A 23,617-nucleotide genomic window follows, 5' to 3' on the forward strand; every position below is an offset into this window, starting at 1 on the left:
TTATAAAGTAAATGATCTGCTCTCTCTTGTGTCTTCTGCTATTAATACAGATAAGGACAGAGGGGCAAGGGGAAAAGTGTGGAGGTGTTTGAGACAGAAAGGGCAATGTAAAGAATAACAGATGTACTAAAGTTGCAGGAGAAGAAATAACATAATCTCACATAACTATAGTTTAGCCCTTAAAAAAGACATGGTCTAGTCAAAGCTTTTTCTGCATGTGCACCTTTGGATGCTTAGGGCTGGGAGCCCCCTGGACATCAGCAAGAGCAGGGCAGAGCTGTGAGCTGTTTGCAGGAGTCCCAGGCCAGCTGCTGGAGAGAAAGCGCCAAAGCTGAAGTGAATTACTTGCCGTCTGCCTGGAGTGCAAGTCCCATAATGCTGCACAGGCATTTGACAAAACCCAAACCCCAGAGCTGCTTAGAAAGCAGACGAAATGGAAGGAGGCCAAGAATAAGGGAAAGAGAGAGGAGATGTTGTAGATCAGCTCCTGCAGTAATGCCTACAGTCTGAGCTTACGTAGACGCTGCTGCTCTGAATCATGGTGTACTGCTTATCTCCTAATGATTTTCACATTTACAGCAACTGCTTTTCTGATGGAAGCTGTGCTTTGCAGTACTGTTGCTGTATAAGCCAACATTTATAATGCCTACATCGGGTGCAGTCATTGTCATCAGGCAACAGTTACATCCCCTTACGTACGAGATGTTGAAATGACTGCTCTCGGGTAGCCACCACCCGTACACAACTGAAGAAATGGTGAACAAGCCATTTTTTTTTATGTCATGATAATGAAGTGATGATATCGCTGAGTGACAGCTGCATTTTTTGGATGAATTTGTGCATATTACTATAGCTATAATGAAAGGTGCTTGCTTACAATGGGAAAACGAGTCATTTTAAATTTCCCTTTCTATTGCACCTGAGAGTTTATTAACTCATTAGCTCTAATCCCATGCACGTTAGTCATCTGGATGCCTTTCATTATTTTCAATGGGTTTTAGGTATCGGGAAAATAAAGAAAAAACAAATGACTAGTCTGCTAACTGCATTAATAGAGAACAGGTTTCAGTGCAACAGTTGGTCTATCTGTACTGAGGTAGTAAGCTGTAGGGACTGTATTTTAATTATATTCCTATGGAATAACTGCCTTTCTCATTATCCTTAATAAATAATTCATACTTTTCTAAGTCTCTCCTAAGGTTCATTATTCACAGCAGAATCCAAAAATCATTTTTGTTTTCTGTAAAGATCTCCCTCCATTTACTGGAGTAGGGGCTCTGCCTTTCGTTTTCTTATAACACCCCCGATTTTTTCTTATGGCTAAGCGGTGGAAGGCCTGACGGTATTTACTCTGTCCCAGTTGCTCTTTTTTGCTGTGCCCCCCATCCCAGGCTGTGCCACACCAGCCTTTTCAGGCCAATTTCACCATTGGGCTCCAGACTCCCAATTTATTTTATTTTTTTTCTTTTTCGGAGCAGCCACCTGATGCCCCTATGGCCGAGCCACGTTCCACAGCCTTCCGTGGCGGGGCAACCAGTGACTGCGGCGCCATCGTGCCCCATCCCACGCTGCACCTCCTGCGTGCGGCACTAACAAACTCAAGCCCTTTACCCCTTTATTCTTTATTACGGCGCCACGAGGGGAAGACACCCCTCAGGAGGCGGTCGGGGCGTCTCGGCACCAAACCCCTGGGCACCCCGAGCCTCCTCCCCTCCACGGGAACCCCAAAGAGCCTCCAGCAGGGAGGCCTCGGGGCGGTGGCGGCCTCCCGGAGGCAGGGGGGAGGGATGGAGGCTGAGGGATGGAGGCTGAGGGAGGCTGAGGGGGGCTGACGGGGGCTGAGGGGGCCTGAGGGGGGCTGAGGGGGGCCGGGGGGGGGGCTGGGGGGGGCAGGGGGCGTGGCTTCCGGAGGCCCCGCCCCCGCCGCGGCGGTGACGCCATCACGGCCGGCGGGTGTCGGGTGACCTTGAGCGGCCGCCCCGCAGCCCGCTGCCCGCCGCCATGCCGCGAGGTGGCCGCAGCCGCACGTCCCGCGGGGCGCCCCCCGCCAGGTGAGGGCGGCCGGGCGCGCGGCCTCCCCTTCCCCATCCCTTCCTTCCCTTCTCTTCTTCCCCTTCCCGGCCCCGCCGCCAGTCCGGGCTCGGCCGGGGGAACGGCGCTTTGTGGGGCCGGGGGGATTTGAGGGGGGAACGGGGCTTTGTGGGGCCGGGGGGCGCGGAACCGGGGCTCTGTGGGGTCGGGGCTCTGAGGCCGGAGGGCTCCCCCCCCACCAGGGGTCTGCCCCCCACCAGGGGGCTCCCCCAGGCTCTGAGGCCTGCTTTAAGCCAGGCCCTGTCTCGCTTCCCGTGAACTCTCGCGGTCCCTTGGGTGCTCCTGGCCTTGAAATCTAGGAATAAGGCCGCCGCTGGTCCCTCGGGATGTGGGGTGTGGAAGGCGTTGAAAAACCAAATAAAAATAATGCTGCCAGCCTCACCCTGCTGTGCACAGATCGTCCCCTGGAACGCCGAGGCCGTGCCGTCCACGTGCGGGGGTTACACAAGGAGGAATCACCAGCAGGCAGAAGGCCTTGACTTGTTTGGGGTTTGGAGCAATGATGTGGGGTTTTTTCTCTTTGTGTCCTTGCAGCCGGGCGCCACAAATGAGAGCAGCACCGCCGGCACCCGCCGCTCGGGCCCCTGTGCCGGCGGCAGCACCGGCCTCCGCTGTGGGTGCTCCTGCGCCGAAGCAGCCTGGCCTGATGGCGCAGATGGCCACGACCGCGGCGGGGGTTGCCGTAGGCTCTGCCGTGGGCCACACCATAGGCCACGCGCTCACAGGAGGGTTCGGCGGGGGAAGCAGCTCGGAAGCTGCGAGGCCTGATATCACTTATCAGGTAAGGGGAAGCACAACTGGACGCTGGCTCGCGAGGTGTGGTTAATTTGAGAGGTCAGCTAGGTACAGGCTAAAGTAATTGTTATACGTTGAAAGGCTGCACGAGTTCTGGCTGTGGAAAGAAAGGTAACGTTACTGACTCAGTTTCCAAGTTAACTGCCACAGTCAACATGTTTATTTATCTTAAAAATAGTTCAAAGGGACACGAGTGATGTGTGCCTTTGGTATTGGGGATTGTTTCCTACGTATATTCTGGTATACGGGTGTTCCCTGCTGTAGTACCCGTGTGACTCAGAGGGGACTTCCATGTGCCCAGTCTGCTGATGATAAGCTCTATTGCAAGATCGGTGTCCTGAAGTCACATTCTGTGCTGCTCAAACATAATTAATGCTGTTGCCTTGCCCAGCTGCTGTCCAAAGTTACTTAGTTGTTTGTAACTTATAAAACTGTTCAGAATGTCTGGTGTCACCGCTGGAAACTTTGTACTTCAACCCATTATTTGTTTTCCATTTAAAAAGTAATACATTTTGACAGAAAGGCAGGGAAGAAGTACACAGCAATCAGTACTGAGGGGGTGTGGTTTCACAGGCTGGAGCTGTTGAAAAGGTGCTCACGGAGGTGTCTGCCATTTCAGGAACCCCAAGCAGCTCAACCTGCCTACCAGCAGCAGCAGCAGCAGTTTGCTCCTTGCCAGTATGAAATGAAACAATTCCTGGAGTGTGCGCAGAACCAGACTGACCTCAAGCTGTGTGAGGGCTTCAGTGAAGTACTGAAGCAGTGCAGGTTTGCTAATGGTAAGCAGTGGTTACCAGACTAAAGGAGCTAATTGCTGCAGTCATTGTGTGGGTATGATGTCCTGTTTTTTCAATTAATTCTGTAAAGAATAGGGATTGGTACAAAGCAGCGAGCAGAAGTCAGTTAAAGGGAGTCATGGTGCTGTTGGCTTTCCTGTTTCGATCCAGTACATGTAGCTGGAGGTGGTGGGGTGGAGATGGCACGAATTCCTGATGCTTTCATACTAAACTAATGGAAGGCAATAATTTGGGAGAGCAGTGGCAGCATGCTTCGAGAAGCAGCGTAGCATTGCCAGCTTGGTACTGGGGAGTGCTGCTGGTCTGTAGCAGGTGTCTCAGGCACAACTAACAAACCATTCTGATGTTGTTGGACAGAAGACTGCCAAACACAGGTGGCTGGATGGACTGTTGAAGCCTTCTCTCGAATATGTTCCTTCTTTCCCCTCAGTGTTTGCTGGGACACATATGCCTGCTTTATAGTAGGGGTCTGCACTTTAGGGATCTAAAACTTGATGTGATTAACTGTGCAACTTCTTATCTTACAGGTTTAGCTTAAGCCTCCAGAACAAGGTTGCTGAAGACCATCTTACAAGAACTGACCTATGAATGAAAAAGCTTCAGTGATAGTCTAAAGCTGTCTGATACCTTGTTAGTTCGTATATTCACACTGTTGTCCTTGTGGCTTGATTTCTGCCATAGCCTCTACATGTGATACAACTTAAACTGCAAACTAATTTAGCACAAAATGGAAAAATTAAGAATAAAGTGGAATGAACTAATGGGGGTCAACTGTTTTGTTGATTGTTGTGTTGAATGTAAGTGAACCAATAAAACTTCTCTCTACAAGTCCTGTGCTCTAGTGGATTTTGGAATGTGGGGTAGGAGGTGAGTTTTAAGAGTAAGCAGGCAAGAACTGAAGTTAGCAGGCTTAGCCTGCTTGCCAGGTGCACTGACAGGAAAGGTGCCTGAAGGGCTGGAGCTCCAGGAGTCCAGGAACACCCTTTGGTTCCGTGGTTAGCTGTGCTTGCCAGACACCTCATCTTTGAGCATTTGAGCCCCAAGGGCAGCTTCTGCTCGTCACAATATGTAGTGACAAGGAAGGCAATGGCTGGCCACGATATTCTGCATACAGCAGATCTCAGTTCCCTTAAAAATCAGCATCCTATAAATCAGCATCCTATCATACCTGTAAATACAAGTTCTGTGTTTGCATTCAAGAGAGTGAGAAACACCTTTCCTCTACTAAGAAAAAATGTGCTAGACCATTAACCTGAGCAAGCCTATACAATACCAAGCAGTTCTACTCTTTTAAAATGACATATTACAGTCTTATGTTATTAGACTTGTAGATCCCAATAATGCAAGCAGAGGCCGTGGGTTTTTCTTCCTCGTATTGAGTCTTGAACTGAAATGCAAGAATGTGGCCAAGTTGAGCAAGGGTGATGTGGCCTCTCCTTGCAGCTGGTTTAGAGAAGTAACAAAGCTAGTGGTGCCACGTGGAAGAAAAATCTCTCTTTAAAAAGTACTTACTGATGTGCCTGACAGTGCAAAGCTTCCTTTATCTATCAGAGGGAGTAGACAGTTCATGTCCTGCTAAAATACTCAGAGCATGCAGTGTAAATGCCCTCCTGCACTTCAGCTTGTCATCACGTGCCACTGAACTGTTTTGTGAACCCTGCACACGTGTCTCGAGGACTACGGGTACCAGGATGGAGCGTTTTTATAGGGGGAGCGTGTGTGTGGGAATAAGGCTGTACTGAAACGTGCGATTCTTTTTAAAAAGCCATAGCATTACCTGTTTCTGCTGAGCTGCTTTCGTGCTGTTGTGTATTCTGCCTGTTCCCAAGAGCCTCCCATCTCTGATCTGCGGTTCCTGGAAGTGAAAAGATAAAATTAGCCTTCAGAACAGGGAGGGGCCGCCTCAAACGTGGGGGACAAGGACAAAAATACCTTTTCCCGGCGACACGAACTGTGCTTCTGATAACAAATCTCGCATTTCAGTCGTGTTTCTCACCATACCGATAAAAAGAAGGGAAAAATACTTGGGGCCTGGCACTGAGCTGGTGCCGGGTTTGCAGCAGGTCTGGCCCCAGAGCGCAGCTCAGCAGCAGGCAGGGAGATGCGCTCGGGCTTTGGGCAGGGCAGAGCCCTTTCCAGACCCCACCTCCGAGCCTCTCTGAGGAAAATCACGGCGCGGTGCGGCTCGGGGGCGGGGGGGGAACCCTCAGCGCCCCCCCGGTGCCCCCCTCAGCCCCCCGCTGACGGCCCGCCCCGCGGGGCTCACCTCAGCGCCCTTCCCCTCCTCCCCGCGGCCTCAGCGCGGGGCCTCCCCGGGCTCCCCTCAGCTCGGGGCCTTCCCCCGGCTCCCCCCCCCCAGCTCGGACCACGGCCGCCCCCCCCCCCCGTGCCGAGCCGCCCCCCGCGTTATTTTTGGCCCGGCCCGGCTCGGCCCGGCCCCCCGCCGCCTCCCGCCGGCCCCGCTCCATTTCCGCCCCGATGGCGCTCGGCTGAGGCGGCCGGCGAGGAGGTAACGGGGGGGGGTGCGTGTATTTACGGGGTGGGGGCGCTCGCCCGGCCCCGATTCCGCTGCCGGTGCTTCGGGACCCCCCCTGCTCCTGCCCCCCAAACCCCCCGGGAGGAGGCAGCGCCGGCCGGGCCCCCCCCCCCGCCGAGCTGGGGCCGCAGGGACCCCCCCCTTTCCTCCAGCCAGGGCCCTGCCGCTGCGCCTCGCGTTTATAAGTCGCGGCGGCGTTGCTGAGCTTTATAAATTCCATTTAGGGCATTCATAGGTTTATGTATTCCTTTAATTTTCATTAAGGCTCTGTTAGATACCTGCTCCCCCCCCCTTCCCCTTGAGCTCTGACAGCAGGTTCACTGACCGGACCCGCAGCGTCAACCCTCGTAACCAGGTCAGGACGGACACGCTTCGGTAATGGGATTTAAACCGCCCTGAGATGGGAGCCAGCCTGCGAGCAGCCCCGCTGCCGTACCGCCGGCTTGTCTCAGAGCGAAGGGCAAAGGAGAACACAGGGTGTCGGGGCTGGAAACCTCGGGCCCGGCTGTAAGCACTCAGCCCAAGCTTTGCTGCCGTATCCCAGCTGCTTTCCCTGCCAGCGTTAGAAAAAGCAGGAACGAGCTGAGGACGTCCCGTTCCCGGTGCTTAGAAAGAGAAACCGGTGAAAATGAGGGCTCGGGACAACCGGTTAATTTCCACGCTGCTATCCCAAAGCTCAAAATATTGCCACATCGCTCCTCCTCCAGCACGGACACAAAAAAAAAAACAACACCAAAAACAAAGGACAGCAGCCTTTCAGGAGTTTTTGGGTGTACACGTGCCCCCAAGGAAGCTCATACTGCTCCGTACTGCACTGCAGCTCGGCCCCGGCTGACCCCGCAGCAGTCCCCACCCTGCCCAACCGTCCCTCGTCGCCCACCTCCCCTCCTCAGCCCTTTCCCTTTTAACATTTTTTTTCCTACTTTTGCTCAGCCACAGCCTTTTGGACAGCATCATGTCAGAAGTAATCAGGGTGGGGGTAGAAAAAAAAAAGTATTTGAAATTATGAGGAGTGGGTGGAGGAGAAGAGGTAGATTTCAAGGCTTTGTGGGGTCTTTGGGTTGTGGTGGTTTTTGTTTTTGTTTTTTTTTTTTCCTTTTCTTTGGGTGAATGCTGCTGCTGGGGACCTTTGGACCTCGCAGTCGCGTGCTGCTGCAGTGCCCCGGCAGCACATGGCTGAGCGCTTTTCTCCTTGCAGCCCCTTCCTGCCCGTGAGCGAGCACCAGGCGGGAGCCAGCCATGACGAAGGAGGAAGACCTCCCCGACTGGAGCTCGTCCAAGGAGTTTTATGAAAAATATGAGCCAAAAGAGGTTTTGGGCAGGTAAAGCTTGGTTTTAGCAAACTGCTGTTTTGCCCGTTCCGGTACCCGATAGCAGCAGTGTCCCACAGGAATCTGATCCGAACGGAGCCCGTAGCATCACAGGGTTAAAAATAGCAAAGAAGCGTTTTCCATCAGCTCAAAATCTGTCCCACCAAGACAGCATAACAGAATGAGATGCGTTTGTGAAGGAAACACTGTGGTGCATCCATAGAGTTGGGCTGGGCAGGAGGAAGCAGACACCGCCCCAGCTCAGGACCCTTCCCGGGAGCAGTATCACATCCCCAGGGTGGTCGGAGCCCAGGCCACGCTCACACCGTCCCCCTGACAATTAGTAGTTAGAAAGCAGTTTGAGCCTGACCTCCCCGCAACATCTCAGCATGCTAACGGGGAACAGAAAGCACCCCGTCTTTCCCGTGTTGTCCCTGGCAGGGGGGTGAGCAGCGTCGTCCGTCGGTGCATTCACAAAACCACGAGGCAGGAGTATGCCGTGAAGATCATCGACATCACGGCGGGCAACATATCCCCCAAGGAGGTGCAGGAGCTGCGGGAAGCCACCGCCAAGGAGATCGACATCCTCCGGAAAGTCTCGGGCCACCCCAACGTCAGTGAGTTGGGGTCTGGGCGTTGGGGAGGAGGTTTTTCTGCCTCATTTATTCTTCAGGGTGTTCCCAGGAAGGGTTTTGGGATGAAATCCCCAGAAGTCAGACCTCCACGAGCCCCATGGTCCCAGCAGCACACGGGGCACCTGCTCTGAGCAGCCTTTGCTCTATCTCTGCACACACGTGCCAGCAGTGCCCAGGCCACCCTGGCTATGTCCCTCCTGCTCTCCCACTCAAAACATTAACAAAGATCACCTCATTAAATTAATTAGCAATTAGATCAGCAATTTTTAGCCCATTATTGGAAAGGAACACGCTCTGCAGGGGGTATGTGTCAAGGAACATGCCACACCGTGCTCACAGCCCCCGTCTTTCATTGCAGTCCAGCTGAAGGACAGCTACGAATCCAGCACCTTCTTCTTCTTGGTGTTTGACCTGTAAGTACCTGCTCGCCCAGAACCACCAGCTCCCCGAGCCCCAGTTGCCCCATTTCTCCTCGTTTTCACCCTGCAAACAGCCAACCTAAATTCTCCCCAGCGCCTTATGATCCAGAGAGGGCAAAGCAGTGGCACGACCAGGGCTCATGTCAGGTAGAAAAGAGCCAGCTCACTTCAGCCTTGCCCCCATTTCCCCTCCGTCAGCAGCTCAGGTTTCCCTGTAACCTTTGGTGGGAGCCCTCAGGCGTCCCCGCAAGTTATTTATATGCCCAGCAGGACCAGGGCTCGCGTGACGCCACAACTCATGACAGGGGGGCAGCGCGATGGACGTCAGGGTGAGCTGGCACCGGGAGAGCCCTGCCTGGTCCTGCCCAAAGCCTGCCTGCCCTAGGCACAGCCTTTCCTGCTCCTGCTTGGCATTTTGTGACAATATCTAGTCCTTTTTAACCCTTTTTATTAATGTGTCAGCTTGTCATTTGGTGTAGTGGGGGCCCTGGGGCTGTTACGGGGCAGCGAGCCCCAGGCAGTCCTCCCCAGGGGTTTGGGTCTGTTTTTCCCTCCCACGTGCAGGATGAAGAGAGGGGAGCTCTTTGACTACCTCACCGAGAAAGTCACCTTAAGCGAGAAGGAAACCAGGTAAGGCTGAAAACCGTGCTGGAAAAGCGGAGCACAGCTTGAAAGGACAACCTATTTTGCAGCACCCACGAGCAAAATACCCCCCCAGGCTGTGTCCCCACACCTGGCTGTTGAGGTTTTTGCACAGGGGCTGAGCTCCATGGTTCCTGTCCCCATCCCCGGGAGCGCGGTGCTGAGGGGCATTGGGACTAGCAGAGGTGCTGTCACCCGTCCCCAGGAAGATCATGCGCGCGCTGCTGGAAGTGATCCAGTACCTCCACTCCATCGACATCGTCCACCGCGACCTGAAGCCGGAGAACATCCTCCTGGACGATGACATGAACATTAAGCTGACGGACTTCGGCTTCTCCTGCCAGCTGCATGAGAATGAGAAGCTCAAAGGTAGGCGTGTGGTGAGGAAGGCGCGATGCCGGGCTGGCCCAGCCACCCCGTTAACACAGTGCCTACGGTGAGGTAGTGGAGCCCCTCCAGCCCTTACTCTTTTTGATGATGTTGTTGTTGCCCCCTTAGGAAATCCATCCCATTTTTCCGCTTTTTTTTCCTGCTGTCCTGTTGACCCACATCACCCCATTCATTTTTTCCCCTCTCCTACCCTGCAAAGAACCAAGTACCCAACAACGGGCATCACCCACCAGCACACCCATCGCTCTCCTCACTTGCATTTTATAACTCGTTATAATTCACCAAGAAAAGTCACAAGCAAGGTGCACACGAGATGCAGTTACTGCTATCACCATCACTGCCATGATCCCACCCGGATCCAGACACCCCGCGTTGTCTGTGGGTCACTAAGGGGACGCTCTCCCCTGTTTTGCAGAAATCTGTGGCACACCCGGCTACCTAGCCCCCGAAATCCTGCAGTGCTCCATGGATGATGAGCACCAGGGCTATGGGAAGGAAGTGGACATGTGAGTGAGATGCCTGCCCTCCTGCCCTCAGCCCCTGGGGTGCTTCCAAAATGATCGTAGTTCAAGGCACAGCAGGAGCTGCTCCTTGCTGGTCAGTGGCTGGGGACCAGCTGTAGGGTTTGTGAGGAGCTGAATGATGCACCAAAAAAACACGGGGTTGCAAGGGGCTGGCCTGGCGAGCAGGGAGCTGTGGGAACAGCAGCCTCTAGCTGTGCCCGCGTCCCCAGGGGAGAGCCCAGAGCTGCTGGAGCCCAGCAGGGGCTTTGCCACCCGCTCTGGTGGCTTTGGGCTCAGGTCTGCAGCGGTCAGAGCTGCAACCAACCACCTGGGACACACAGGGGCATTTCAGCCTCCTTTCAGCTTAGCTACTTCCAACACAGCCTGTGGGAGGACGCTGTGTGCCACAGCCTGAGCCAAACCAGCCAAGGTACACCCAGCCTCACTGGTACCTCCAGGTCCCACATCTCCCTCCCCTAAAACAAGACAAAAAAACCCCACCAAGTAAGGTGCATGCTTGCAACTCAGCTTCCTCCTGCAGCACTAGGAGAGCAGCCCCACACCACCACCACCTGCACGGCTCAAAAACCCTCTGCTCCCTGTGACCCGTTAGGGCTAATGAGCCCCAGCAGCGAGCTCAGCCCCCTCATCGGAACCAAGCAGAGCAGCTTCCTCCTGGTTTTCCAGGCTGCCCAGGCCACCTCCACCCCATTACCCCCTGGCTGAGGGGAGGCACGGAGCCACCCTTGGGGCACGGAGCCAGCTGGGCACCCCATGGGTGCTGCTGAGGCTGGTGTGTCCCCCTGGGTCCCCGCAGGTGGAGCACCGGGGTGATCATGTACACCCTGCTGGCCGGCTCGCCTCCCTTCTGGCACCGCAAGCAGATGCTGATGCTGCGGATGATCATGAACGGGGACTACCAGTTCGGCTCCCCGGAGTGGGACGACCGCTCTGACACCGTCAAGGACCTGGTGGGTGCTCAGGGATGGGAGAACCTGAGGGGGGAGCAGGCGCCTGGGACACCCTGGGTCGATCCGATGCCCTCCCGCAGATCTCCCGGTTCCTGGTGGTGGACCCCCGGCAGCGGTACACGGCCAGCGAGGCGCTGGCACACCCCTTCTTCCAGCAGTACGACGTGGAAGAGGTTCGGCACTTCAGCCCCTTCCGGAAATTCAAGGTGAGGTTGCTGCCGGTGTACCTGGGAACAGTGTAGCCAGAGCCCGGGAGGTGAGCGGTGGGCTGGATTTCCTAGCTAAGGTGGGAGAAACTGGGCATTCAACAAGGCTGGTGGACCGAGGCTTTGTCAGGACGCAGCAGTCAGGTTTGAGATCCTTTTCTGAGCACTGTTTTATTTTCTGGTACTTCCTAAGGGCTTTTTCACAGAGGGAGGGGTAAATAAAAAGAGAGAGAAACCTGCCTCAAAAAAAAAAAATTACTTTCAAGGGGAAATCAGTGAATCTGACTTCACACAAATGCATCAAATGATGCAAAGAGTGATAAAACAGGGCAATCCCTTCCCCTCTCCCATAGCTAATTATCAGGACTATGTTATTATGTTAGGGTAAATATTAGGGCAGTGCAAAGGGTATCCAAAATGGCGTTAGATGAAACGTGCAGGGCTGACGTGGTTTTGATATTAAAATCATGTTTGGAGAAAACTCATACCACTCACATGGAACTAAATAATGGTGCAGGAGCTGGGCTCCCTCCTGACTCCCCTGTGCAATAGCAGCAATTTGGGGCACGTTAGCCCCGCTCCAGTCCCTGTGTGGGACCCGATCAGCAATTTGCCTGTTCCCCTCGTGCTGCAGGTGATCTGCCTGACCGTCCTGGCATCCGTCCGCATTTACTACCAGTACCGGATGGTCAAGGCGGTGACGCGGGAGCTGGTGGTGCGGGATCCGTACGCCCTGAAGCCCGTCCGCAAGCTGATCGACGCCTGCGCCTTCAGGACCTACCGGCACTGGGTGAAGAAGGGGGAGGCGCAGAACAGAGCCGCTCTCTTCGAGAACACCTGCAAGGCTGTTTTGCTCACCCTGGCAGCAGAGGAAGAGCTGTTTTGATCGCAGCATCTCTGCTGCATAAGCTGGTGGATTTGCTCAGAGTTAAGGTGAATAAAATGTTTCAAAACCCACCAGTGATTTCTTGTACTTTTTCTTAAAAAATACTGCTGGCCTTAAGTTAGGTGCAAACAGCTGTCAAGGCTGTGGTTTGCCCTGGGGGTATATCCCAGTCTGAGTTTCCTCCAAAATCACTATAAGGGACCGCTTTGGGGAAGCCATCTCCTGTACAGCTGCAGCCCAGTGCTGGATCTGTACAGGATGAGCAGTGCCCGGGACTCCCGCACCAGCGGGCTGGGGGACAGAGGCAGCCCGCAGCACATTTGTAGCCCTCATGTGCTGGTTATAACATCCGAGCTGGGTTACTGACTCGTGCCATCCATGCACTTGGGAACGGACACACATGGCTCTGTCACGAAGGGACAGTGAAGGTGCCTCACTGCACCTGGGAAGGCTCAGGGCTGTACAGAGCCGGGGTTTCCTGAGGAGATGGGCACTGATGTATGCCACCCTGCCAGGGATGTGTCCCCACTGCTTCCTCTGCAGTGGCTGACAGGGACCTGGCACGGGAGGGAGCAAGCACTGGGCAGGCAGACAGCAGTGCTGGGCTGGAATGAGAGCAGCTCTGAGCTGGCACTGGGGTCACGTATGTACACCCCTCTGCTTGTCTAACACACCAAAAGGAGAGCTGTGATGTCCACAACACGAAAAGGACAGAGACAGAACACCCTGCCTGTCATTCCCAATCACCACTCAGTGCCCAGACATCCCCGCACAGAAATGAGTTTTAGCTGAAAATACTTATTTTTAATTTTTAAAACTGCATGGGTTTAATGAAAGTGACTGTCAGGGATTACTGTTCGTCTCCACAGGAGAAAATGTCTACAATCTTTCCAAGTGACCTCTTCAGAGCTCAGGTTTGGTCCTGCTTTTCTTGGTGCCGTGATCCAGGATGTCAGCAGCACAGCGGAAGCTGAGGTTATCGGATGCTGAGTCTGGTGTGTTCCCCATTCTCAGATGGAAAAAAGATATCTAGAGTTAGGGAACCTTCATAGTTTAATGCTTAAATCATTGAATGTGACCCTGTGTAACAGACTACAAACATCTTCCAGTTACCTGAATAATTTCTAGAAAAACATTTAACTATAAATTATTGATGGAAATTAAAAAATACTTGAGAAGCAATAGGAATGTGTTTACAGCAGTAAAATTTTTAGCAGTATCTGCAGTATGTTTTCCTAAATGCTTCTCAGAAAAACTGAGCGGCAACAGACAGACATCTTCTAAAATAACACCGCCTTCTTATACCACCAAGGAAGAAATCGTTGTGAAGCAGTGCTCGGGCACTGCACAGACCTACCTGGTGGTAACACGAGCTTTATGATTTGCAGACCCATCTGCAGTGTCAATCCAAGAGGCCCCCCTCAGGACGTGCATCTTCTGAGCACGCTGCCTCGAGTGCCCTGGTGCCAGGTACTCTGACGCAGTCCACTCCCAAGTGTTCCCCAGCAGATCGTAGAGCCCTGAGACACACGAGGTTTTGCACAAGGATTACGGGAGCACATCTGCAGGGGTTGCAAAAGCACTTTTGTGTATGGGAAGGGGGTGCAACATTTAAAGTGTCACTGGAAAAATGTGGTTTAGTGGTGAGACTAGCAACCAGAAGCTCTTTACTGTATTGCTAACTAACTGCAGGTGGACCTCCAACAAACCTCTCATCTTAAACGTCTCATCGTTTTCCACCTGCAGGAGGGAATGGCATCTGCTGCCCTCCAGCGTGCCTGGGATTTTCAGATAAATCACACGGCAGTGCAAAATAACTGTTAGTTAAGATCAAGGGATGGTTTGGTGCATTGAAGTGCAGCAGGTGTACATCAGCCAGCTGCGGTAACAACCTTCAATGCTTTTGCTGTACTCGTTCCACCAAGATGCTGATGTGATTCCATTTCACATTTGAAACTTCTACAACTATGGGATCTTATACTTAGTGCTAAATGGATGTTAGGAAGCAGGTGTCACCCCAAAACCACAACCAGGATGAACTCCATACCATAGTTGTTCTGAGGCGAGAATGCTGCCACTGGTGACACCCCGTGATAACCATCTTCAGCTGTGTCAACCCTCGGGAAATCACCCTGTGTGAAGAAAGATCACGCTAAGCAAAGAGCCACTGCAGAGAAGAAGAAAAACAACTTTTTTTTCTTAAACAAACCCTGTTACACTCAAATAATGGAAATAACTCTCCATTACAAATTAACTCCACATGGCATGTGTGTCCAAGAGAGCAAATCACTCACCTGAAGTTCTCCCGAGGGAAAAAACAACAACATGCTTTTCAAAAAAACTTGATGTATGAGTTTTGGGGAGAACTGAAATTCCAGCTTCCCAGGGAAACTAGGCTGAGTCTGTTCCCTCTAACAACATTTCAGAGTACTCCTCAGGAGCTGATCTTCACGACTTCGCAGGTAGGTCTATATTGCTTCCCAGGAGCACACTCTGACAGCTACACATACGCTGCATTCCAGTTAAATACCATCAAAAGACCTCAGCTGAGATGGGATGATTTGTAGGATCTTACCTGCCACAGGTTTGTACGGTTTGGCTGAAACTTGTTTCCCCAGGGATACAGCCTTTCTGTCAAGGAAAAAGAGACCAGTTACCCCACAAGTCAGCCCTGCACTGGATCGCCTATTTTTAACCAGGCTTTTGTGACTGTCCTTCTCCTTAAGCCACTGCTTATTCCACTCCCAGGCTGAAAAAGGTCATTCAGCCCTCTAGATTAACCTCTGAAAACATCTTTATATTGAGCTACCCGAGCCTTCACGGATCCAGTAAAACAAACATCGTTTGATGCGGGTTTGGAAAAGGTCCCAGCCTGTCCTACGTACGCTCCAGTCCTCCCCGTGCAGCGAACTCCCACTCCTCCTCAGCAGGGAGCCTCTTCCCCTTCCACTCGCAGAACGCCCGCGCGTCATTCCAGCTCACGTGCAGCACCGGGTGGTCCAGCCTGTCCTTGATGCTGGAGCCAGGACCTGCAGGCTGGGAAGCATTGCATTGAGCAGATCTTAACTGATTTAAACATTTTTCAACAACAACAACAACAAAAAAAGAAATAGAAGATAGACCAGACCAGGGGGGGAAACCTGTACAAAGGAACCAGATGTGTTTTTTTCCCCTGTTCAGTCAGTAAGGCTCAACATACACAAAGATGTGCATGCTCCCAGCAGAGCTTGGTTCTGCCCCCGCAAAGAGAGGACTCACCACGCCTGATTTTTGCTCACCTGTCGCCAGAAAGCCTTCTCAATCGGCAGCCACCAAGGGGCAGACTAGAAAAAGAAATGACACCAGATTAAAGCTATACTGGTGACCCCCCTCCCCAGCACCATGCACACTTAACTTGTTCTACAGCACTAGTTGTCAAGAAGAGCATGTGTTAGTCTGGAAATGGTTAAATGCTGTGGTTTGATCCAGGTTATCACAGGCATTTTAATATTGCTTTTCAACAGAGCAGAGAATCTGCTTTTAAAAGTAAAAACAGATCAAGAAGTCCATGGTATTTATTTTTTCTGGTTTAGGATTTAATTAATAAAGTTGTTTGAAACATACTTTGCTCTCTCCCAGCTCACTGGAAGATCTAGAGAGCCAAGTTTGGCAGCATTTGGAGAGGATGTAAACAGAAGAGCCCGTAAACCAATCCAGGCTCAATCCTGCTGTTCAGTTTCAAAAGCAAAACAAGCCCAGGCTAAGGAAAAGAAGCCTTGAGGAAGGCCAGGCTGGGCAGTAGCCGTTACTCAGCAGAAAAGCAATACCTACTGCAATCAGCGAGGTTCTGCCCTCACGGGTTTTGTGCTTACAAGGAGGTCAGACAAAAACATGAGCAGAACCATCATCATCACTGAGTCATCCCCAGGGGCATCACCCACCTACTAAAACCTCTCAAATTCCAGGTGGGATGCAGATTTACCTCCAGTTTTTGGGTGACTTTTTTTTTCATCTCTTCCGATACGAAATCCTCAAAGACAAAGCTCCAGCCAAATGCTTCTGCTTCTGTTTTGAATTTCTTTTCTCTAACAAACTCCCTGGCATAAACACAACATGCTCAGGCATCTGGGTAAGAGGTCAAGACTCACACCAGCAAATACCACGAGCTGCACATGCAACAAGTCCAGAGCAATGCAAACGTACAGGAGCTAGAGACACCCGGATCTGCAGGGAGTCCCAGCTCCTCGCTGGCGCAGCTCCGATGGGTTTGACAGAGAAGGATTTAAATGGTCTGATCTCAATCCCTTCACAGGTCTGATGATTCGGTTTAACATTATGTAAGTAAACTTCTATTGCACCCTGCTCTGTCGCAAAATGCAACTGCACCAATCAAAAATCCCTGCCACTAAAAGCTGCAGCTGCTATTAGTTAAATGCCCCCAAAATGCAACAAATGTCATGTGCTGCTGACTAAACTCCCCCTGCCTCTCTCCCGTTCATTTCTTCATTGTTTTAAGAATGGATTTATTACTGTATGCTGTTGGGCAGCTGCTGGTGTCTGGAAACTATGGCTCTTCTTAACTAAGAAGGGCTCAGCTGGATAAGTAAAGGCATTTCCCCCAATATGTTCACCAGTGCTATGCATGAGAACTTCTATAAAGTACATGGAGGAGTGATCCAGTATTTACAAAGGGAAACTGAACCTACAACAACCTGAAATAGTACAGCCCTAATAGTTACAACAGAGAAGCACGTTACATTTGCAAGCTACAGCAGTAAGATCCTTCAGCCTGCACCTGTAACAGTGATTTATTACTGACAGACCTATTTTTTGTGCTAATGGAACCGCTAGGAGCGTGCAAGCGTTACCTTCCAGACCCCAGAAGAAGCTTCCAGACCCCAGAAGACCCATCACCAAGAGCCACGTCCTGCTGGCAGCTCCCCACAGACTAAGTGGATCCAAAACTTTGTCTTACCTGAAATCCCTGTTTGTGACAGGATATTTGTCAATAGCAAACGGCTTCACGGTCACCTCCCTGACGGGCCCTTCTTCATTTCTGTTCTCTGGGGAACTGGATCCCATCTGAAACGTCCCACCAGGCAGCTGTACCATGTTTTCATCTTTCCCATATGCTAAGAGAGTGAAGTAATTCAGTACAAGAACATTAACTTGTAAAAATGAATGCACAGGACAGTATACTTTAATTGCCAAAAAAGTTGCTTTATATACAGGAGATATGGTGCAATATAATAATTGACTATGATTAGCACATATATATGTGTATTTTTAAATAAGCTATATTTTAAGGTCTCATTTTCAGCATTTCTCTTGGGAAAGGAACAGCTTCAGTCAGGACAAATCAGCAAATCCCTTAAACTAATCCTTTGCTGCATTAGAAGAAGGGGAATCTGTGCAGTGAAGTGATTTCAAAGCATCCCCGCAAGGCAGACGGACAAACAAGAGCAGCACAAGCTCCCTAACTCACCGAGCAGGGCTCGGCTGCAGCCCAACACGCAGCAGCAAACCACAAGCGTGAGGCGCATCTCCCTGGGAGCAGTGCCAAGCAGCAGCAGCGGGTGCAGTGCAAACAGAAAAGTGAGTCGGCAGCGGAACCGAAAGGCTTTGACCCAGAAGTGCTCCAGGCTCGGGGAAGTGTTTCCGGGAGGGAGGGGACGCACTTCCCCGCGCCAGCACACTGCTGCGCACGCTGCACGCCAGGCCTGCTGCACCCCCTGAGCAGATGCTTTTCCTTTCAGAAAGAAGGAAAAAAAAAGGATACTTTCATACCATGTTGATTGCACATAAAAGTTGTAAAGTATTTCACCTCCACACATGCAAAGCCTCTTGCCATCAGTGGCATCGATAAAACCACCAACACTTGAGCATGCCCTTCATGCAAGTTTTAAGAAGGTTGCTCGTTCAAGTCAGCCAGCTGGCTGTGACGAGGTGGGATGAAATAATCTCTCTATCAGCTCTACAGCAAGCTGCCACCTTCTGGCCTACTCTAGGACACAGCCCCAAGTTCAGGGTACCTGCCCTGGCAGCCATTCCAGGCAGCTTCCCCCTTCCAGCCACCAGCAAAAAGCCCAAGAATCCAGTGACAGCTCTGAGCGAAAGCACCAGAGACCTGAGCACTTGTGCACACACTTTATTTGTCCCCTTGTAACCTAACTTCCCCTTTGCACACACTGGAGACGTTTGCTTTTTAGATGTATCCCACTTGACAGATACCTGTATTTTGACCCCTCAGTCTGGTAATGACAAAGAGGATGATGAGGATTTGGCAAAATCACCTTAAGACTGCAGTAGGTTGTTTTTCTCCCATGAATTGAATTACCTGCTTAATGGGGTTTTCATTCAGAGTTCTGCCTAGATCTGGTGTAGTGTTTGCAGTCCATGAATACTTATCCAGAGCACAAAGTGGGAAATGGTAAAAAGCAACCAGTATTATGGCAAGGATGTCACCTCAACACACCCCCCCAACCATTCTGGAGCACATTAACTAAGTTTTGTGACCAAAACTGTGAACTGTGAAATGATCTGCTTAATCCAGCTGTGTGATGTAGTGCACATATTCCATTTAAACCCACATTACTCCAGAAGCAGTGTCCTGAGCAGTATTTTCACAACCCTGAGACCTGTTAATCACTGTCACAGCAACTACTGGAATTGATAATGAGGCTCAGCACACAGTCAGGAAACACAAATCAAAGGCCGTAGTTCAATGCTGTTGACAAAGGTAGTAAGAGTTCAAGGCCTTCGGCCACAGAAGGCAAGATTTTCAGTAACTGACACCCAGAAAGCACAGAACATAACAGTTTATTGGGTAAAAAGGACAGCAACTTCAATTGTACACTTCAGAGAAGTCAAAAATAAATAACTGATTTTTAGAACCGAATATTGGAATAGTTGCTAACATTTTGAGTGGCCACGTTTACCAAAGAGTGCTGCTCATTACAGCAGAGTGACTTCCGTTGCTGGGAATATCCACCATGGCTAAGAAAAGAGCACCTTTGGGTGGATTTCCTGAAGAGATCCCATGGGGCACTACTGGGGCTGACCTCCATCCCTGCCAGCAGATCCACTTCAGCCTTTAAGAGACGACATTCCCGCTCGCATAATTTCATCCACCAAGAGAATGTTGCTAGCAATCACCGTGCTAGAAATACAAAATAAATATTGTTAGAATATCTGCTTTGACAAAGAAAGCCCAGTTTTACTTCCACCCTTCAAGGCCCCTTCCCTCTACGTGTGAACCCTTGGTTCCACGTTACTCTATTTCAACCATCTAACACCCATTACTAATTAAAGTGAAAGCTGTAACATTTACCATGAATGAAGCAGTTGCTTTTTGACATTGTAGTTGTCCCAGATTCCAGCTGCTGCAGCTACCATTGGCTCACCTAGAAGAGAGGCACAACCACCTGAATAACCAGCTTACACCATTCAAGGGAAGACTTTCTGCAGTTTAACAACTGGTATTACTTGCCACATGTAAGTATTACAAGCACGCGAGGCTGACTGCAGCAACAGCACAGCAGCCAAGGCATTCTGCAGAGCTTTTCATGAAATGAAGTTTGGCTTTCTGCAGTAAGAGCAATTTTATGCTTCATTGACCTGAGCCACGATAGGCCTTTGCCTCCTAGGAACATCACTTCTGTCATTCGGAAGTAATTGTTTTGCTACTTCATATTTACCGCCACACTGATTTTACCAGAGCATCTCGGTAACTTTAGTTCTTACCAGTGTTCAAATCAACTCCAGTGAGCTGCCCTGATTCTGCGTGTTCTGTCTGAACCTTCACTAGTGTTTCCTGGGGATCGTAACCAGAGTTCTGAGCGAGAACCTTTGAGAGAAGAAAAAACATCATTTCACGTTAATCTAACGAGACCTGCAGAAAACACGATGGATCTCAGTGTGCTTTAAAGCCCCGTCACTCCGGAGTTCCTTATACCTTAGGAATGATGAGCAGAGCATCAGCAAAAGCTTGAACTCCAAGCTGGGCTCTTCCTTTGACATTAGGTTTATGCTTAACAAGTGCATTAGCTACTGCCACTTCCAGCGCACCTGCTCCCGGAACCACACACCCTGCAAGGGAAAGCACTAACATTGAGACTTCACAACAAGCACCTGCTCCAATCTAAACAGTTAATTTAACCTCAAAGTTGGTGAATTTTGTGTAAGTCACTAGTCAGAGCAGAGACTTACCATCCTCGATAGCGTTTTTAACAGCACGCAGACCATCTCTTACTGCATCCTTGATTTGTGTAAGTGTGTGCTTATTTGGTCCCCTGATCAACAGGGTAACAGAGCGGGGGTTGTCACACTTCTCAATAAAGGTGTACTTCTCTTCACCCTACAAACAGGGTTAGGCATTTACATCATATTGAGCAAATGTACACATTAATAAAAAAACTGAGCAGACACTTCCAGTTCTGAAACAAGAGCACTCCAAGAAGCAGTGAGAAGCAGAAAGAACCTAGCATTCTAGAACCTTATTTCCATTTTCTCAATTTTACAGGTATTAAATGCATAATATGGAAATAATAGGAGAAGGCACTATGGCAAGAGGAAGCATGTAGGTAAATGTTCACATACAAGTGACACTAGGATTTGAAATCCCATCAGCCCTTGTTCATATTCCAATACAGCTCTTAAAACATGAATAGAATTCCATGCAATCACATCAGTACACAAGAAAACAGTGTCAAGTGCTATCAGCAGACATATTTAATGTGGCTTCAACTACAAGCGTAGCTGTACGTACCAGTGTATACTCATAGACGAGGCCTGCATGGCCCAGGCAGTCAGGGGTGAGATCCTCCACGGAGTTCATAGCGGTACCGCCGCATGCCAGGGTCAGTCTGGAAGAATTCAGTTACAGCTTAGCAGTTGTTTTGTATTAAGTAAAATCTGAAGTCACCACTACGGATAACGGTATTTCAGTATGAAGAATACTCTAGTTACTAGGCTTGCAACAGTTGTCTTTTTATGTAAGAGCAGCTCTTCATAAGCAGTAAGCTTGTAGAACTGAGCCTCTTCAATAGGTGTCTACATGTGAAGCACACTGATAGCTCCAATTCCTGTGTCACTCCACGTGCTGACCTGACAGTTCCACGGTTTGTACAAAATAACCCAAGTTTCTCTCGTAAGAGCCAGACAGACCAAAGCACACTTTTTAGTGACAGTCCTCAGAGGTGGATTCAAGCCAGACCTAACTCACTGAATGAGCCTGCAACAAGTTATTTACCCCTTCCTTCCCCAGGAACTGACCTTTCCATGTTCCTCCTTTTAGCTCTGCGCAAAGCAACTATTCCTTCTTTTGCAAGTGCATCCAAGGAAAATGGGTCAATTCCCTAGAAATGAAGAAAGTATCAGGATAAGGAAAAGGAAAACTCATTAATGCCAGACTGAGAGGTTTAAGTTCTTCTTCAGGGCTCAAAGATAATCTCAAGCAGGAAATACATGCATATATTCAAAAGTCCATCAATTTAGTTATTTGTGTCTGAAGAACTGTACAAAATCAAGTAGCGTGTAGCTTGCCAAGAAAGGCCACATTTAAAGTTATTTTTTCTACTTCGTTATACCATTCATCTCACCTTCTGGTTGATCACAACAAATCCTTTATCTGAATCACCACAGACTCTTCTTTTCAAGTCGATGATTTTGTTTACTCTGTCTTCAATGAACTTTCTTTCTGCTTTTACTAGCTTCTCTCTCTCTTCTGCACTTTTGTAGAAGAATCCAGAGCTCACTTCTCTGGAAGGGAAAAAAAAAAAAAGGCAGTAAGACAATTAGCTGTCCTCTATGCTGCAGAAATAAATTTTGAAAAGCACAAAGAATTCTTTCAGCAACATTCTAAATATTAATATGCAGATTTCATCTCGGTTGCCCACTTTCCTTTTTCAAAAAAGGGCTGCAGAGGAACACCACCTCTTCCATTCCACCTTTCACACTACCTGCCTTGCTCTAGAAGAGAGCCTGTGCAATCCTTTTGCCACTTTTTTAAACACACCTTAAAAAAAGTTATAAAAGAGAGGAGTATTTCTGCTCATCTTGCCACTGGGTACTTACGTTTTCTCATATTCTAGAGATACGTTGCAAGTAAGAACATAGGCATCTTCCACTCTTTTCTTCATGTCAGGATGGCGAGCACCATGATCCAAAACCAGCCCCCTAATCAGCCTGAAAGATGAGAAAGCATTTTGTGTGCCAATGAACACAAGGAGGAGATGAGCACCTCATGGAAGCGCAGACTAGGGAGTTAACTAACAGCGAAACTGGTTCAGTATGAATTGCCTGTGGGTTTTTGTAAGGAGTAAATAATGATCATGTATCCCACTTCTAAGGGCATGCCCATTCACATACAAAAAGCACACCAATCAGAATGTAAAGAGGGAATTTATTCTGGCATAGTGTCTGACTGCAGTAGCTATTGAGAAAAGCTAGTGCAGAATTCATCCATGCCACCGACATAAACGTAGGGGCCTACGGAATAAACAACTGGATGACTACAACCCTGTTTCCACATACTGAATGCTATTTTCCACTTGTAATAAACAGACAGGAGTTTAAGAAAAAAAAAGTATAGATAAAAAGTAAACAACCATGTCCACCCATAGCAAAGCAGAAGTCTGAGACAGTGCTACTCTGCTATTCAAACATCTTTTGTCAGGGAATCAAGTTCAGCTACTGGAACATTTCTGCTCTCTACATGATTCCCAGCTGAACTCTCTATTTCTGCCTTTCTTTCATTCCCTCCCTAGTGACTTTCCCAGCTGTAGCTTTAAAACACAGAAGTTCTTCTTTTAAGAAGAAAACAAAGGCCCCAGGTTGCTCAAATACCAGGACACCATTAAGACGAAGCTCAAAGATACTTCTTACTTACGCTGTGTCAGTTTCTGATTTGTGTTTCATCTCCATAATCTCTACCATGTGGAGATCAATAGGCTCATCTTGTTTTCTGACTGCCAAAACAGAATCTACTACAGCCTGGAATAGAGAGGAGAAAAGAAAATCCCCAGAAGGGCCATTGGTCTTTCGAAGTGCAAGCCTGCATCCTCCTATCCACCATCTGCCCAAGGAATAAACACAGCAGCTTAAAACCTGGACGTCTTTACATGAAAAGGGGCTGGAAACACATGTACCACTTGCCTCTGTTAAGATGTCAGCAAGTTCAGTGTGAACTTTAGTCCGAAGGGATGTTCTGGCAACATCTATAAGGGTCTCCCTGTCCATTTCTTTGGTCACTTTGACCTGCTCCAAGACTTCAAGTGCTTTTTCCTTTGCAATCTCAAATCCTTCTGCTACTATTCTAGGGTGCAAGCCCTAGGGTGCAAGAGAAGAAAGGAAACCATTAGACAGTAAGATAAAAAGGTATTTTCCCCACAAGTAGAACCTGTGGTTTCAACTCTCATGTAACATCAGAACACAGGGTACATGCATGCTACAGAGACA

The 23,617-nt window shown here is 49.8% G+C and overlaps 4 protein-coding genes and 1 long non-coding RNA gene across 6 annotated transcripts in view; 2 read left to right on the top strand and 3 right to left on the bottom strand.

Annotated features, from left to right (window-relative positions):
• The first annotated feature begins 1,892 nt into the window (after positions 1-1,892).
• On the top strand, positions 1,893-4,507 carry CHCHD2 (coiled-coil-helix-coiled-coil-helix domain containing 2). Its single transcript, XM_080563463.1, has 4 exons — positions 1,893-2,051; positions 2,626-2,872; positions 3,506-3,665; positions 4,211-4,507. Exons 1-4 carry the CDS (start codon positions 2,002-2,004, stop codon positions 4,219-4,221), a joined length of 468 nt encoding a protein of 155 aa, XP_080419589.1. The 5' UTR covers positions 1,893-2,001; the 3' UTR covers positions 4,222-4,507.
• Positions 1,987-5,902, bottom strand: LOC308180979. The gene is made up of 2 exons (XR_013941263.1): positions 5,616-5,902; positions 1,987-5,538 (listed from the first exon to the last, which is right to left on the bottom strand). It is a non-coding gene; the product is annotated as an uncharacterized lncRNA (long non-coding RNA).
• Positions 5,903-6,058: 156 nt separating this feature from the next.
• PHKG1 (phosphorylase kinase catalytic subunit gamma 1) lies at positions 6,059-12,252 on the top strand. Of its 2 annotated transcripts, none has more exons than XM_080563449.1 (10): positions 6,059-6,192; positions 7,418-7,541; positions 7,971-8,146; positions 8,523-8,577; positions 9,148-9,213; positions 9,431-9,594; positions 10,031-10,121; positions 10,936-11,089; positions 11,170-11,295; positions 11,930-12,252. In XM_080563449.1, exons 2-10 carry the CDS (start codon positions 7,459-7,461, stop codon positions 12,179-12,181), a joined length of 1,167 nt encoding a protein of 388 aa, XP_080419575.1. In that variant the 5' UTR covers positions 6,059-6,192; positions 7,418-7,458; the 3' UTR covers positions 12,182-12,252. The 2 variants fall into 2 exon arrangements, with proteins under 2 accessions (XP_080419575.1, XP_080419576.1); XM_080563450.1 differs by lacking the exon at positions 6,059-6,192 and adding an exon at positions 6,552-6,574.
• Positions 12,253-12,963: 711 nt separating this feature from the next.
• Positions 12,964-18,810, bottom strand: SUMF2 (sulfatase modifying factor 2). The gene is made up of 9 exons (XM_080563448.1): positions 17,646-18,810; positions 17,136-17,292; positions 16,143-16,257; positions 15,460-15,504; positions 15,067-15,217; positions 14,757-14,812; positions 14,229-14,313; positions 13,539-13,701; positions 12,964-13,190 (listed from the first exon to the last, which is right to left on the bottom strand). Exons 1-9 carry the CDS (start codon positions 17,992-17,994, stop codon positions 13,085-13,087), a joined length of 1,227 nt encoding a protein of 408 aa, XP_080419574.1. The 5' UTR covers positions 17,995-18,810; the 3' UTR covers positions 12,964-13,084.
• Positions 18,811-18,962: 152 nt separating this feature from the next.
• The window catches only part of CCT6A (chaperonin containing TCP1 subunit 6A), a 41,121-nt gene continuing 36,466 nt past the window's right edge, over positions 18,963-23,617 (bottom strand). The window contains exons 5-15 of the mRNA XM_080563444.1: positions 23,315-23,488; positions 23,049-23,152; positions 22,235-22,345; positions 21,760-21,919; positions 21,434-21,516; positions 20,928-21,024; positions 20,369-20,516; positions 20,115-20,248; positions 19,904-20,006; positions 19,491-19,563; positions 18,963-19,319 (exon numbers count right to left, since the gene is read on the bottom strand). Coding sequence (XP_080419570.1) covers positions 19,247-19,319; positions 19,491-19,563; positions 19,904-20,006; positions 20,115-20,248; positions 20,369-20,516; positions 20,928-21,024; positions 21,434-21,516; positions 21,760-21,919; positions 22,235-22,345; positions 23,049-23,152; positions 23,315-23,488 — 1,260 coding nt within the window. The 3' untranslated portion in view covers positions 18,963-19,246. The remainder of the gene's footprint in view (positions 19,320-19,490; positions 19,564-19,903; positions 20,007-20,114; positions 20,249-20,368; positions 20,517-20,927; positions 21,025-21,433; positions 21,517-21,759; positions 21,920-22,234; positions 22,346-23,048; positions 23,153-23,314; positions 23,489-23,617) is intronic.

The sequence above is a fragment of the Anser brachyrhynchus genome (assembly GCF_964034855.1).
Source record: "Anser brachyrhynchus genome assembly, chromosome: 20".
Taxonomy (NCBI): Eukaryota; Metazoa; Chordata; class Aves; order Anseriformes; family Anatidae; genus Anser; species Anser brachyrhynchus.